Source organism: Neoarius graeffei, chromosome 21, assembly GCF_027579695.1.
Source record: "Neoarius graeffei isolate fNeoGra1 chromosome 21, fNeoGra1.pri, whole genome shotgun sequence".
Classification (NCBI taxonomy): Eukaryota; Metazoa; Chordata; class Actinopteri; order Siluriformes; family Ariidae; genus Neoarius; species Neoarius graeffei.
The window spans coordinates 50,867,887-50,884,612 of NC_083589.1; the positions used below are offsets into that span (position 1 = coordinate 50,867,887).

The following is a 16,726-nucleotide window of genomic DNA, read 5'->3' on the forward strand; positions in this document are numbered from 1 at the left end:
CACCGCTATAGCAAGTTATGAGTGTTTGAAATATGCTATGTAATATATCAGTCCATATGTCAAAGCAATGGCCGTAAACGAAATTCGTTGAGACCTGTGCGAGACATCGTAGGACGGAAGTAAAACGTACAGCGGAAATCAAAGTGACCAACATCTGCCAACGTTGTCAAAAGACACGCTCTCTCTTTCGAATGCTGATGTAATCAAGCCGGAAGTTTTGTTGGTTTTGATAGCAATCAGGAAAGTTTGAAAAAAGTCGGCAGTAATCGTCATTTAAACTCGTTTTTGTGCAATATTCCGTTTGGAAAACAGTTTTCAAAATGGCGGCACTGACACCTGGCTGACACTTCACGTTTCGAAGTCTCGCACAAGTCTCGTGAAGATCATGCAGATAAGCGACGCCTGCCGTGGACCAAACGAACTAAATTCAACATGGCTAAAAACCAAATAGGCCGATAAGTATAATATTTAATTGCAATTAGTTGCCAATACGAGTCACGATATAAGGTTACTATATATAAGATATACTAGATGTAAGGTTAGTATTATTTATTTATCTATTTTAACCTATTAATAGTAGTATTCAATTATTAGAGTTTGCGGTGAGGTAATGTGTGATGTGATGTCTGAACGTTGTGCTGCTGTGACACTGTAATTTCCTGTAAAGGATTATTAAAGGATCTATCTATCTATCTATCTATCTATCTATCTATCTATCTATCTATCTATCTATCTATCTATCTATCTATCTAAAACCGAAAACGTAATTGAATAACACGTTAATTAAGAAATAAAGCAAGTTTAAAAATGACTTCAGTTCCCCTTTAAAAAGTGATATATTCAGATCTGGAACACCAAGAATTGAGGAAAGAGAGGGAACATGATAGTTTGAAGCTCTTGCCTATCTCTACCTGCAAAATGAGCCTGATCCAGAAGTGTAGTTGATGGGATTTCCGACTTGAGCCATTGCAAAAAACCTGAAAAACAAACCATTTTGGAAAACAAACAGCACAGATGATTTCATACATCTAACATAACACATTTTGTACAGTAATTGAGCTGAATATAATTATAGTCAACAAAGTCCTCATGAGGATTCCTCTATATTTAACCACCTAAGACATTAATGTGCATGCCCCTTAATTTGTTTAATGACATTTGATTGGCTATGGTGAGAAATAGGATTAACCAAGTAGAATCAATCATTTTTCCACATTTCTGTGAGAAAGATGCAAGCCAATTATCTACACTCTGTGTTTAGATACAAAGAGGTGACAGAGAATGAAGTTTATTCTATCCACATTCACTAGATATGAGCAGTCGCGCGTTCTGATTGGCTACTCTATTACTAGGATATCAGCTCATATACTGAGAGTAGAGAAAAACAAAATGGTGGAGCTCATCAAGTCAGATATATCGCTTTGTTATCAAGTATTTAAAAGAAACAGAAGCCCCACCCCCACCCACCTCATAGCTCCTGTTCTACACTCCAGCCCAGTCAGTGGCAGTAATGCACCTTTAAGTTGGTTTGCCAACTGCCAAAAAAACCCAAAAGAAGAACAAAATGGCGGCACGTGTTGCTGAACCAACCGAGGATGAAATAAAAAACTCTACTCGAAAACAAAACCCCAAAAAAATACAAAAAAGAAACAAAATATGGAATCAAAGTATTTGACAGTAAGAGCGTATCTTTTTTATTTTTCAAGAATTATTATTATTATTGCATTTTTCACAAATTGCTCCTGTCATTTCGCCGGTTTGTTTTCATTCAAAGCGGAACTGATTTTGTCGGACGTTTTGTACAAAGGTTTTATTTATTGAATTTGCAAAAAAATAAAAATGATCTGTTTCTCAAAATCCAGTGAATGTGGACAGAATAAAACAGTTATTCCACTCAATCTCGTCGTACACGGCTTATAGCCAACTCGGTGCTATGCGCTTCGTCGACTATCAGCTCATGTACGGCTCGATTTCATGGAGTAACTGTTAAATGGAGGTTTACTGAAGGAGGTGAAAAACATGGGAAGCTCTGGGTCTTCATTAGGTGTTACTTTTCCTAGCTTGTTTTTTAAATGTTCAGTGGAACGCACATTAACATTACTGATATGGCAAGATCGGTTAATGGTTTATTATTATTATTATTATTATTATTATTATTCAGAGCTACAGGGGTCTCTATACCTCTAAAAAAAGAAAAAAAATTCCACAAAACCGTTCATTAGAGATTCATTTTATGAACTGTTTAAATATTAAACTCTTGAGGCTTGATATAAGCCCGTTTAATTCGAGTCATCAGTCAAACAGGTTAATAACTATAAGAATTTAATAAATAATACAGCTTTGATAATGATGGGTTATGATTTCTAGCACTGTAACAAAATTAAAAAATGACCTACCCCCTGGCTATGCTTCATGGACTCCAGTCTGAGAACCATTGCCTTAAATAATTAAAATGAGAAATCATGAATATCATCACCAAACTGCATGAGCGTGTCACACATTTCAACTGAATTGCACAGATCATGCTGTGATTTTATTTTGCATATTTGCATATCACCCGTCTGAAATTAATTCCTGGCTATGCCACTGGTCTAATCTCTGGATTTTCCCCTAAACTCCTGTTTAAGGACCATGACACAAGTCTCCCTCACATCATTTATTATCGCTTACATACAAAACAAGCCTGGGCTCGAACACTTCTCCAGTTTTTAATTTAGTGCAGGAAATCCTTGTGATTATTTTTAAGCATTTGTAAAATATGAAGGAATATGAGAGTCTGCCTTGTTCTCCAGCATGTGGTAGCACAAAGATAGCACAAAACTGCAAGGAAAGGTCTAACTTTAGCCTGGACCAGGCACAAGACTGAGAGAGGTGTCCAGGATTGCAGGCTCCCATTTTAAGTGGACATCAGAAGGGACTGCAGTATGGAGGTCCATAATGAATCAGTGGAAAGTCTCCCAGCCATGAGTCATTTTTCTGTGTGCACCAACTGGCTTTCCAGCATTCTGTGTGTGCCAGGGTCTTTTGTTCCCCTGGCTGAGAAATAATGCACATTGCTAAAGTTAGTTTCTTAGATTAGAGCAACAGTGCGCTCTAGTGGCATTGGGTGGTCTGTTTATCAAAACTGGAAAACGTAATCCATGAACTGGAGCCTGTGTATTAAAGGAGAACTGAAGGCAATTTTCTTTTTATCATCAAAATCCTATTTCATCTCATCTCATCTCATTATCTGTAGCCGCTTTATCCTGTTCTACAGGGTCGCAGGCAAGCTGGAGCCTATCCCAGCTGACTACGGGCGAAAGGCGGGGTACACCCTGGACAAGTCGCCAGGTCATCACAGGGCTGACACATAGACAACCATTCACACTCACATTCACACCTACGGTCAATTTAGAGTCACCAGTTAACCTAACCTGCATGTCTTTGGACTGTGGGGGAAACCGGAGCACCCGGAGGAAACCCACGCAGACACGGGGAGAACATGCAAATTCCACACAGAAAGGCCCTCGCCGGCCACGGGGCTCGAACCCGGACCTTCTTGCTGTGAGGCGACAGCGCTAACCACTACACCACCGTGCCACCAGTGTTTGAAATATGCTATGTAATATATCAGTCCGTATGTCAAAGCAATGGCCATAAACGAGAGTCGTTGAGACCTGTGCGAGACATCGTAGGACGGAAGTAAAATGTACAGCAGAAATCAAAGTGACCAACATCTGCCAACGTTGTCAAAAGATGCGCGCGCCCTCTTTCGAATGCTGACGTAATCAAGCCGGAAGTTTTGTTTGTTTTGATAGCAATCAGGAAAGTTTTTACAAATAGTTATGGCATGAGCTGTCTCCAAAAGCCAGACCTCAGCTTTGGGCAAATGGATGTCTACTTTTGATGTGTCTCTTGGTGACTGACCAAGCTGATGCGAGACGTGCAAATACGCCCGCAGTCGCCGCACTTCCATTGATCTTCTGTTGGCTGGGTCTGCATACGATTGTTTCAGCGGAAAGTTTGAAAAAAGTCAGCAGTAATCATCGTTTAAACTCGTTTTTGTGCATTAATTCGTTTGGAAAACAGTTTTCAAAATGGCGGCGCTGACACTTCACGTTTCGAAGTCTCGTGAAGGTCGTGTGGATAAGTGACGCCTGCCATAGACCATCTCATCTCATCTCATTATCTCTAGCCACTTTATCCTGTTCTACAGGGTCGCAGGCAAGCTGGAGCCTATCCCAGCTGACTACGGGCGAAAGGCGGGGTACACCCTGGACAAGTCGCCAGGTCATCACAGGGCTGACACATAGACACAGACAACCATTCACACTCACATTCACACCTACGGTCAATTTAGAGTCACCAGTTAGCCTAACCTGCATGTCTTTGGACTGTGGGGGAAACCGGAGCACCCGGAGGAAACCCACGCGGACACGGGGAGAACATGCAAACTCCGCACAGAAAGGCCCTCGCCGGCCACGGGGCTCGAACCCGGATCTTCTTGCTGTGAGGCAACAGCGCTAATCACTACACCACCGTGCCACCCTGCCATAGACCAAACAAACTAAATTCAACATGGCTAAAAACCGAACAAGCTGATAAGTATAATATTTAATTGCAATTAGTTGCCAATACGAGTCATGATATAAGGTTACTGAAACCGAAAACGTAATTGAATAACAAATTAATTAAGAAATAAAGCAAGTTTAAAAATGACTTCAGTTCTCCTTTAATCATAGCGCTGCTGAATCGTCAATTCTGATTGGTCAGAAGGTGCTGATTCATTTTCTATAACAGCAGCTCTGACAGACATTCCAGCTGTAAGGCTTATATTAATATACTTATTCTAATAATTATAGACTTTTATAGCAGACAATTCGCATAGTCTGAATAAATAATGTGTGTAACTGTTCATACAGAGATGCTATCTATGTGAAGATGTTTGTTTATCAGGTTTAAACAGTCTCCAGGATCAGTGCTTTGTAACCTTCAAAGGTACAGCTGTAACTTGACATTTTCCAACATTGGAAAGCAGGTCACGGTTTCTCAGTTACATGACAAGCTGTGAACGAGGGTTTTGGGGGGGGTGTCTTATTAACTTCAAGAAAGAGAAAAAGAGAGGTTGATGATGAAGGGGATCAGGACACTTCGTCCATGGACCATTTCGTCCAATAGTTGAGACATTTCATCCGAAGCCTTATTCGTACACGCTATCAATTTTTTTATATGTGGTGACAATATGTGCGATGAGATCGAGATATAAACAAACCATAATTCATTTAAGGGAGTGCATTAAGCAGGTTTATGACTGTGTCTCTCCGTAATAAATTGAAATAAACAATTTTTGTAAAGCAAAAGAGGGCCGTAGTATGAGTGCTTCGACACAAAAGAGTGGTGTAAGGGGCGTAAACAAGTAGACCCTTACCATCACAGGCTGCTGTCCGAGCTTTGAGTCCAGTGAAGCCGTTTAATTCATCATATAGACCCCTTCGCATGTTTGTAAACAAACTGACCGTTGCCAGGATGCGCGCGCAGCCTGGACCCAGAAACAATGGCACTGCCCATAGACCGGCATTATGAGCCGTCAGATTATGCCAAACAATTGTCGTTACAAGATCGAGAATGCTACATAAATAAGTTAACTCTAACAAGTGGACATCGCCTACCGGATCTGCATTTAATTAAAGAGTGGACGGACGATGTTAGTAAGTTCCCTGGTATACAATGGCCAGATATATACTCGTACCTTATTGACAAGACTTCAGTGTACACCCACGAAAAACTTCGTGCCTACAAGTCTTTAGACGCATATGATTATGTTATGTGCGGGCATGTACAACTTGATTAACAATGGGACATTCATATTCATTTTGTTTTAATCAAAATATGCCAGTGATGTGATGGCAATGTGGCTTTAGCTACAACAGCAAATCCCAACACTAAACAGCAATTTGCAGGAGGTAATGGCATGAAAGGAATGATGATGTAAAGAGTGCAGCTAAGAGAAATCAGAGCTGCGTAAAAAGCGAGAGGCAGAGAGCAGAAATGAAACTGAACGGGGCGGGAGCTAGGTTAGAGCAGTCAACGTAAGTTGGCATTTAGAGTGAGGGCACACAATTTTACCTTTCCATCCTTGCTTTAAAATTGTGATTTTCGGCATACACAAATAATGATGGCACAAAATCTGGACTGCTTGAGTCAAGCGAGACCTAAGTTAACATGCTAACAATATTCATTACATTATGTAACTATGACCCAGCTAATCAGACAAACGTTACCAAAGTATTTTGCTACATCAATAAATGAAGACTAGAAAGAATAAAAAAAGAAAGATTTAATAAATAGCCTGATCTTACCTGTGATGAAGTGGGCGCTGCAAACCCGCGCATTTTTGATAGTGCTTTCATCCCAGTCTACACGTTTGATGGCTTGTAGTCATAGACGTCGGCGATTTTTTTTGGAATGGGTGAGATCCTGCTGGAATTCTGAACATTTTAACCCCATCACTGCTACGATTCTGACACCCACAAACACAACAACTAGGCATTTCTGAGTCTTTTTTGGGTCCAGGCTGCGCGCGCAATTTCCGCTTACGTATGAATGACGTTTACTGTGAAGGGGTCTATAGCCAGTCTTAATAATGGAAGTACCCGAGAGTCCTGCGCGAGGAAGGAGTTTTTGTCGAATATTTCTTGGATTTTACATGAATACTAGGTAGGAACCCATCATTTTGAACACACTCACCGAGAAAGGCGAGTCTGGGGTGATCTTTACTCGCCATTAGATTTCACAATTTGCGTTTGGTGAGTGGTTAACCTACACGCTGCAAAAATGTGTTTTGCTTTGGTCAAATTCCGTTGAGAATTTCTCCATTTTTCGAACAAACAATTACCTGAAATATAAAATAATTGATAGTGCATATGAAAAAGGCTTTGGACGAAATGTCTTAACTATTGGACGAAATGTCAACTATTGGATGAAATGATCCTGTATCCTGACGAAGGGATGGCAGGAGCTAACTTGTCTTGCGGACATTTCACAATAATTGTGGCTGTAAATGGTTAAAAATTGTGGTGAATCATTCTTTAACAGTAGAAGTCCCAGAGAGGGGCCATTTGGCCTTTTTACCTAGAAAACCCACAAGAGGGCCAATTGGCCCCAAGTCCCTCCTGTGGACACTCATTTTGTTATGGAAATGTTGGCCCCAAGTCCCTCCTGTGGACACTCATTTTGTTATGGAAATGTGGCTGTTAGTGTGAGTCTGAATCCACCTGAAGGTTGATGTCTTCTCCATCCGAGTCGCAAGGGTTTGCTCCATCCAGGATCATTTCCAATGCATGTTGAATGTTGAATCTCTGCATCTTCGTTCCTTGGAGAGGAGCTTCTTTCACCACAAAATTCTTGAGGGAACTGAAGCGATAGTCCATGTGCACTGAGGTATTTATCCATCAAACAATTGTCTGGTTGCAGTCACATGAGTCGTTATGGTCACATGGGACATTCACATGTTCACATTTTAGAATAGAATGTGTTTTTATTCCTCATTCTCACATTCACACAGAAGTAGCCAACATGACTTCACCACTGAAGTGTGAAGTGTGTGAAGTGTGACCCCCTCACCCCACACACTGCCACTAACAGCCTCATTACCATAACAAAATGAGTGATTAGTGTATTAGGGAAATGCGGTCGGGCCAAATGGCCCCTATGTGGGTCTTCTAGGTAGACAGAAAAATGCTGGGACTTCTAAACCAGAACGTCAAGGATGTAGTATCTCATCTGGCCTGCCATTAAAACAACATGACGACCAAAACATCAAACAGAACTGAAATGTGACAATGTGAGAGGACCAACCTCCACGACAAACTGTTTACAACAGGAAAATCAACAAAGGACTAAATTTTGTTACCCAACTGAAGATTGACCCAAAACCTCGATCAGAACTGAATTCGCATGATAAACGAGAGGAGATACAATTCTAGTCAGAAGAAAATGTGTTAAGTTGACCTAATGACTAATTTGCTAGTAAAAAATTGACAACACAATAATCAAGTGTTGTGTTTTTTCAAACGAAATAATCAGAACTGAAATCCATCGAGAATCAAGGGAGAAGATACGATTTAATTGAAAATAAACAAAGCTGGAAACAAATTGTTTACAACAGAAAAATCAACAAACAAACGACCAAGTTTTGTTCCCCGAGGGAAGATCTACCCAAAACATCGATCAGAACTGGAATCGGGTGAGAACTGCGAGAGGAGATACAATTCTAGTGAAAAGTTCGAAAACTCGTTAAGGTGACCTGATTAGCAGTTCATTAGCAAACATTTGACAATACAACGACCAAGCATTGTGCAAAAGGACTAGTTCTTTCAAGTAAAACAATCAGAACTGAAATCGTTTGAGAACTGAGGGAGGAGATATGATTTAACTGAAAATAATCAAAGTTGTAAACAAATTGTTTACAACAGGAAAATCAGCAAACAAACAACCAAGTTTTGTTCCTCAAGGGAAGATCTACCCAAAACATCAATCAGAACTGAAATCTGATGAGAAATTAGAGAGGAGATACAATTCTAGTGAGAGGCCTAGAAAATTTGTTAATTTGGTGTAATTAGTAGCTCGTCAGCAAAAAATTTGACAAAACAACCACCAAGTTTTGTTCAGAGTGATGAGTTCTTTCAAACAAAACAATCGGAACAGAAATTTGTGGAGAACCGATGGAAGAGATACGTACAATTTAACTGAATTGTGGACGATGGACAGCGAGATGATGGACGCTACGCCATGGCAACAGCTCATCGGCCTTATGGCCAGCTAATGCCTCGGTCACAACCGGCCATACGTGCTCCTACGGCCGGTCTACATGCAAAAAATGCAAGAAACGTGCGGAGGGCGCGCCTGTGACGTGCTGATTTTCGAGCCGTAGACTGGCCGCAGACCGGCCGCAGAGGTTCTTTTTCATGTCAAACAAACTCTACGGGCGCTTATGTTTTTTTCAGGTTGCAAGACAAACTTACGGCCAACGTGCGTCTTTCTCCACGAACAAAAAAAACGCAGCGATTTGGGAAACGCCAAAAATCGCACGGCCAAAAAATCATACGTCCGGTTGTGACCTAGGCTTAATTATTAATAATAATAATAATAATAATAATAATAAGTTAAATGTATATAGTGCCTTTCAAGAAACCCAAGGACGCTTTACAATAGTAGACAAAGAAAAAAAAATAAAAAATATAATAAGAAAAAAATAAATAAATAATAAAAAGTAAAAAGTCCACCAAGTAGGGGTCAGGATGTAATTCCCATGGTGTAGCAGCCACAGTCCCACCAAAAGGCGCACGAAAACAAGTCCCACATCTCCCATCTCCAGCACCGCCGCCGCGACACCATCAGCAACATCGCTCAGAACACCACGCCGTGGATCCACAAAGCGAGCAGAGAAGCTCTGCCACGCAAAGCGCTGGTGTGTCCCAAACCGCCTGCACAGCCGCCGCGACACCACCAAGCAACATCGCTCGGAACATCACACCAAGCGTTTAAGCCCAGAGCGCTGGACAACCACGATGTAAAATGAGCAACGAGCTCACTGCAGTCCATAGCTGGGAGCACAGGCATCACCCACGGCGAACCAAGGCCTGGAGGGAACCGACGGCCAAAACTGGGTCCGGAGCTACACCACAACCGGCGGACAAAACACTCAAACAAACATCAAACTACACAAACACAGAAAAAAAAATAGAAAAAGAAATAAAATAAAACAAAAAAGCTCCAGTGAGAAGCGGCAGCCAGAACGCGCATGACGTACTCTCAACCGGAAACGGAAAAAAAATGATTTATTAGATATTATTTATTAATAATTATTACCATTATTGCCAAATTGTTGTAGTCTAAGAACCACCCCATCATTGATTATTTTCCTATAACAGCATGCGCCATTGAGTGCCAACTTGCAATTTGGTTATTTAGTAACTACTATAAATGACTCAGTAATTACAGTGAAACTAATAGAATAGATATGTATGTAGTGAGTAAGCTTTAATAGTTAGAAGGAGATTAATGTCTTGAATTACATAAATCATGTTGTTCTGTAGGAGAACAAGGCGTCAAGACATCAGAAATGGAGATCCTCTGTCCCAGTGCTCTGATCTGCAACACAATGGTAATCATTCACACACATCATGAAGTACACACACACAAAAAAAAAAAGAAAAAAAATCAAAAGAAAATGGACCACAGGTGTCTGAATGCACATCTGTTTGTTGTAGATGATCTGGAGGGCCACAGCAGTGTAGAAGAGAGGAATGTATACGGGGTGGAGAATAGCAGTATGTTCCTGGAGTGCAGCTCTAAATCTCAGAGAGCTCTCATCTACTGGCAGCTACAGAAGCCCAATGATGAGCAAAAGCTTGAGGTAACACATACACACACATTTGCAGATGGTCTAAATATGTACCGTACAATGTTGTCGACTGCCTTTCAGATTTTTCAACACGAAATTATTTTTGTTTAGTGGACCGAAAGCTACTGAATTCGAATCACAGGCTTCCAATTTTATTTGCTTTGTTTTTTTTCAATTGAACAATTAATGAATTTAGGGCCATGTGGCCCTAAAGTCTCCACTATTATTTCTTGCCTCACCGTGATGCAATACAAGATACTACGTCATGCATCATGTGGTGGGCTTTCCCCATTCGTGCAAGGCATTGTGGGATACAAATTTGAAACAGGAGAGAAAAATGGAGGACGTGAGTGTGCGAAGTGAGCGATTTCGTGCACATTATTTGCTCAGGAATCACCTCAAATTAAATAACTCTCCAGCCACAGAATGGCCTGCTTTTTTTTCAAATCACCTGTTTATTTACACTAAAACAATTATCTGCCTCAGGCTCAGTGAAGGCGGCACGGTGGTGTAGTGGTTAGCGCTGTCGCCTCACAGCAAGAAGGTCCTGGGTTTGAACCCCGTGGCCGGCAAGGGCCTTTCTGTGTGGAGTTTGCATGTTCTCCCCGTGTCCACGTGGGTTTCCTCCAGGTGCTCCGGTTTCCCCCACAGTCCAAAGACATGCAGGTTAGGTTAACTGGTGACTCTAAATTGACCGTAGGTGTGAATGTGAGTGTGAATGGTTGTCTGTGTCTATGTGTCAGCCCTGTGATGACCTGGCGACTTGTCCAGGGTGTACCCCGCCTTTCGCCCGTAGTCAGCTGGGATAGGCTCCAGCTTGCCTGCGACCCTGTAGAAGGATAAAGCGGCTAGAGATAATGAGATGAGATGAGGCTCAGTGAATATCCCTGACTTAGTCTCGGTTATTATTCAGCAATATTCACCTCGCCTTGGGCAAATAATTGTTAATTATTCTATCCACATTCACTGGATATGAGCAATCGCGTGCTCTGATTGGCTACTCTACTACTAGGATATCAGCTCATATACCATGAGTAGAGAAAAACAAAATGGCTGAGCATGTTGCTGAACCAACTGAGGACGAAATAAAAACTCTACTCGAAAACAAAACCCCAAAACAATACAAAAAAGCAACAAAATATGGAATGAAAGTATTTGATGGTAAGAATGTATCTTTTTGTTAATTTTAATCTTTCAAGAATTATTATCTCATCTCATCATCTCTAGCCGCTTTATCCTTCTACAGGGTCGCAGGCAAGCTGGAGCCTATCCCAGCTGACTACGGGCGAAAGGCAGGGTACATCCTGGACAAGTCGCCAGGTCATCACAGGGCTGACACATAGACACAGACAACCATTCACACTCACATTCACACCTACGGTCAATTTAGAGTCACCAGTTAACCTAACCTGCATGTCTTTGGACTGTGGAGGAAACCGGAGCACCCGGAGGAAACCCACGCGGACACGGGGAGAACATGCAAACTCCACACAGAAAGGCCCTCGCCGGCCACGGGGCTCGAACCCGGACCTTCTTGCTGTGAGGCGACAGCGCTAACCACTACACCACCGTGCCACCAGAATTATTATTATTATTATTATTATAGCATTTTTCACAAATTGCTACTGTCATTTCACCAGTTTGTTTACACTCTATGTGGAAATTATTTTTTCTGACGTTTTGTTTAAAGTTTTTATTTACGAATTTGCAAAAAAGTAAAAATGCTCTGTTTCTCAAAATCCAGTGAATGTGGATAGAATAAAAATTATTCCACTCAATCTCGTCGTACATGGCTTATAGCCGACTCAGTGCTATGTGCCTCATCAGTGATCAGCTCCTGTACGACTCGATTTCATGGAATAACTGTTAAATATACAACACTTATAGATCAGTGTAAAGAGGAAACTAGAAACAACAATGTTTCTTTTTTTATTTTATGAACTTCGGAAATTTATGTTTCATCTATCTGTTTCAGATTAAGTTGGATGAGAGAGTGAGTCACACCGAGCGTGGCTTGTTGATCCGCAGCCTGACACAAGCTGACAGCGGCGTGTATCACTGCCATGCTGTGGAGCACGGCTTCGTCCAGCCACTCCTGCGCCTCACTCTGCAGATCATCCCGTCTCAACGTGTCGGGGAACTGCTCCTGCGGACCAGTGCTGCCGATCGCGACTCGCCTGCCAAACAAAAGATTTGGTACCGAGACTTCCTAAGTCTACTGGAGCACCCGGATCTCAACAGTGTCGATGAGTTCTGCGAGCACGTCTGGAAAAAGGAGCGCAAACAACGTGGCAAGAAAGCTCCAAAAGCAGGGCTCGGGCTCGCTCAGGCACAGGCTCAGAAGAGCAGCCAGAATTTACAGACTTCAACCCAAATTCAGAATGATGGCCCAAAAGCAACACATGTTCCAATTCTGCCCAAAATACAGAGAAGCCAAGGCATGCGCGGGACCACCAGCATGGATAGCCAGAGCCCCAAGCCGAGTCCAAGCACCAGTTCGAAAGTCCCAAGTGCTCAGGCAACCCAGAACCAGAGTCAGGGAAAAAGAGGCAACTCATCAGCCCGAAGAACGCCAGCCAGCACGGCCAAGTGGAAACAGCTCCAGGAGAATAAGAGGGGACGCAACCGGCGCACCCACGAGCAACAGAGACCTCCTCGTAGTGTGTGAAGCAAACACACACATACACACACACACCCACACACACACACCCATCCATTCACTCATGCTGACATCAGTTCAGCAGCCCTCGTACATGTGTCTGTTGCAAACATTTAAACAAAAGCACAAAGATTTGTACTAGTTGGAGAAGTTTGTCACTGCTTTACCAGAGGAAGCACAATTACAGTGACGAAAACATTTATCGGTAATGTGTATAGTTGTGAACTGATACACCTTCCTGTACATAGAAACATTTCTAGAGTGTGTGAATCCCCTACGACTCATTACTCCTGGACTAAGAGAGGGGGATTTGCCATTTCCAAGACTGCTTCCTCTGCGGAAACATCTGTTGCGAAGTGGTCAAAAAACACTTCCATGGAAACCAAGATGGTTTATCCAGGAATAAAACCAGAACGTTGACTATTTACTCAAATTCTTCCTGGAGGATTGTACCTGTTCTACAACCATGGATCTGGAACAGACAATGTGGACTGCCTTTCAGCCAACAAGATAATTCTAAAAAAATAAAAAATAAAATAAAAATACTATGAGAACTGGAGTCTCGTCGCTCTGATTCATAATGACAGTGTTATAGGAGGAACTATAGCGGACACTGTATAGAAAAATAACTGGGTATCCATGCATACAAGACGTGGTTGGCCAAAACATAGGCATGTGTTGCTAACAGCCCGTCTGACCCTTGTAACCCTTTGACTTAAATGTTCGTCTAATTATTTGTTGTGTATTCATAATAAACGACTCACCGCCCAAATGGACTAAGAAGTCAAAACTTGTGGAAATGATTTGCCCTTAAGTCCAGAATTCAAATATGTTCTGCATGATATTTAATTGAATAAAAAATCTTGTTTTTTTTGTTTATTGGTTTTTTGTTTTTGTTTTTTTTTTTTCGAATTAAGTTGCATAACAAATCTATTAAACACAGAGTTTCTAACCACAGGGGGTCTTAAAGGAGAACTGAAGTTATTTTTAAACTTGCTTTATTTCTTAACTAATGTGTTATTTCGTTATGTTTTCGGTTTTAGTAACCTTATATTGGCAACTAACTGCAATTAAATATTATACTTATCGGCTTATTTGATTTTTAGCCATGTTGAATTTAGTTCGTTTGGTCCATGGCAGGCGTCGCTTATCCGCGCGATCTTCACGAGACTTGTGCGAGACTTCGAAACGTGACGTGTCAGCCAGGTGTCAGTGCCGCCATTTTGAAAACTGTTTTCCAAATGAAATATTGCACAAAAATGAGTTTAAATGACGATTACTGCCGACTTTTTTCAAACTTTCCTGATTGCTATCAAAACAAATAAAACTTCCGGCTTGATTACGTCAGCATTCGAAGGAGGGCGCGCGCGTCTTTTGACAATGTTGACAGATGTTGGTCACTAATGCCGCTTTTCCACTACCAACGCGGCTGAGTCGGGCTGAGCCGTGCCGTGCTGAGTCGAGCTGAGCGGGGCTGTTGGAGTTGCATTTCGACTACAACCGCGCTGAACCGTGCTGGCTGGAAGTGGGTGGACACATTGGGTGGAGTTAGCGAAAGTGGGTGGACGTCAGGTGATGTCGTTAGGCGGCGCAAACAGTGACATCAGTGATCTTTTAAGCGGTAGTCTCACGACCCGGATAGTAAACAATAAACATGGAGGACATGGAGTCGTTAGTGTTGCTGGTCTTGGTGCTGTGGCTTGTTGTCACCGACAACGCCAACAGATACTGGCAAGAGCGTATAGATGAGGCGAGGCGCATAAGGCTTCATAATTCTCGTAATTCGTAATTCTCCTTCTTCCGGGTTTACGGTGTTTACAGATCCCAGCGTGCTCGCGGGGCGTGTGTGGACACTCCTCCTCACCAATCAGTGCACAGGGGAGTGTCTCCTCACGCCCCCAGCCTCACTCAGCTCGGTTTAGCTCACTTCAGCCCCACTCCAAAACCGTGCGAGTTTTGGGGGCTGAGCAGGGCTGAAGCGAGCTGAGTCGTGCTGTTCTTAGATAGTCGAAACGCGAGCCGTGTCGGGCTGAAATGAGCTGAAGCGAGCTGAAGTGAGCTGAAAAAGGGTAGTGGAAAAGGGCCATTTGATTTCCGCTGCTTTGACATACGGACTGATATATTACATAGCATATTTCAAACACTCATAACTTGCTATAGCAGCGACAAAATAGCGATCAAAAATGCATTCCGATATTTAATAAAATGAGATAAATAGAATTTTGATAATAAAAAATTTGCCTTCAGTTCTCCTTTAAACATTCGACTTTTTAATTTCGTTTCAAATAAAACAAATGTCTTGTGCCAACTGTTGCATCGAAGGTGCTATGTTTGGTTATCGCTACATTATCAAAAAAAATTTATTTTTTAAGTTATTTTTATGCCTCATATAAATGTGCTCTTGCAGTCTATGTTGTAGCTTAGGCTGAAAGTGTAAATATATACAGTCAGACACCACATGACTATTTATTGCTGATTTTTAAAGGGTTACAGTTATTTTTGATATTGTAATGTTTGAGCTCAAATGTAAACAAAAGTGACTGAAATATAACAAAGCACATGGATGGACCAATAATCCTTGCCTTTTTTTTTCTTTTTTTTTTAGTTGAACATATTGTCAACACATTACTTCGACGAACCCAGAAACATGCAAAAATTTACTTTGATTTTTAAATATAATTTTTTTTCTGTCACTGACCTCTGTCTCTCTTTACTCTTCACATTTTCTCTGTAATGCCTCCAAAATTAATCTGTCTATATTTCTGTATTTGTCTGAATGTCTCATTCATGAAATTGCAAAATATTATGGAGCTATGAACAATTTATAAGAATGCCATTAGATGTGAGACTCCTGTAGAAATGTGTAGGCTAAACATTTGACTGACAGCCACTGAGTACGAACCGCATGTGCATTCGAACCCTAGTGTATCTCCTTTACTGTCAGTGTTTTGTGTGTGAAAACGTCCTTTCCATGAATATAAAAGATGTGAGACTATATACTATATATATATATATATATATATATATATATATATATATATATAATTTTTTTTTCATTTTAATAAGACAATAAAATACACGCCCCCTTTTTGTGCATTACAAAGCTGTAATCTTTTGTACAAATACCCCTGGAACTGTATGACGTTTCAATGCAATACAGAGTTCTCCCAGTGTTTCTTGTTTCTAGACATGTTTTGTCTGGTAGAGATGAGGAATCTAAGGGAGACAGGAGCTCTTATATCTGTCACTGTGTGTTTCTGGCATGTTTTCGGTTGTCTAAATAAATATTTCCTCTATCATTATATGTTGCTCTGTAATTTTTCTACATTCCTACGTTTCTTAGGCCCTGGTCACACTACAGCTCGCGATGGGTTTGCGAATACTTGGCGATGGAAAAATTGGTAGCATCGCCATCAATCGTGTGATGCAAGGCAAATGTTCTCTGAGCTTCGCGAGTTGTTTTTTGGTGTGTCTCCGCCTCATGAGTGGCCAACAACGTTGCAAAAAATTTCGATCAAAGTCCCTCACACACCAGAATCTGGTCTTCCCAGGCAGTCTCTTGTCCCAGCACTAACCAACTCTTTAAGGTGTATGGGTGCAGCGCCAATCTCCATTTCGATAGCCCTCGACCTCTTGCCTATACAGCTAGGGTTACAGTGGGGGAGATAGTCCTCTGGTAACCG

At 41.5% G+C, this 16,726-nt stretch overlaps 1 protein-coding gene across 1 annotated transcript in view; it reads left to right on the forward strand.

Annotated features, from left to right (window-relative positions):
- Positions 1 to 15,214, forward strand: part of sema3aa (sema domain, immunoglobulin domain (Ig), short basic domain, secreted, (semaphorin) 3Aa) — a 90,238-nt gene extending 75,024 nt beyond the window's left edge. Inside the window, exons 15-17 of the mRNA XM_060903318.1 lie at positions 10,077 to 10,144; positions 10,251 to 10,396; positions 12,360 to 15,214. Of these exons, the coding sequence (XP_060759301.1) occupies positions 10,077 to 10,144; positions 10,251 to 10,396; positions 12,360 to 13,052 (907 nt within the window). The 3' untranslated portion in view covers positions 13,053 to 15,214. The remainder of the gene's footprint in view (positions 1 to 10,076; positions 10,145 to 10,250; positions 10,397 to 12,359) is intronic.
- Positions 15,215 to 16,726: the final 1,512 nt, after the last annotated feature.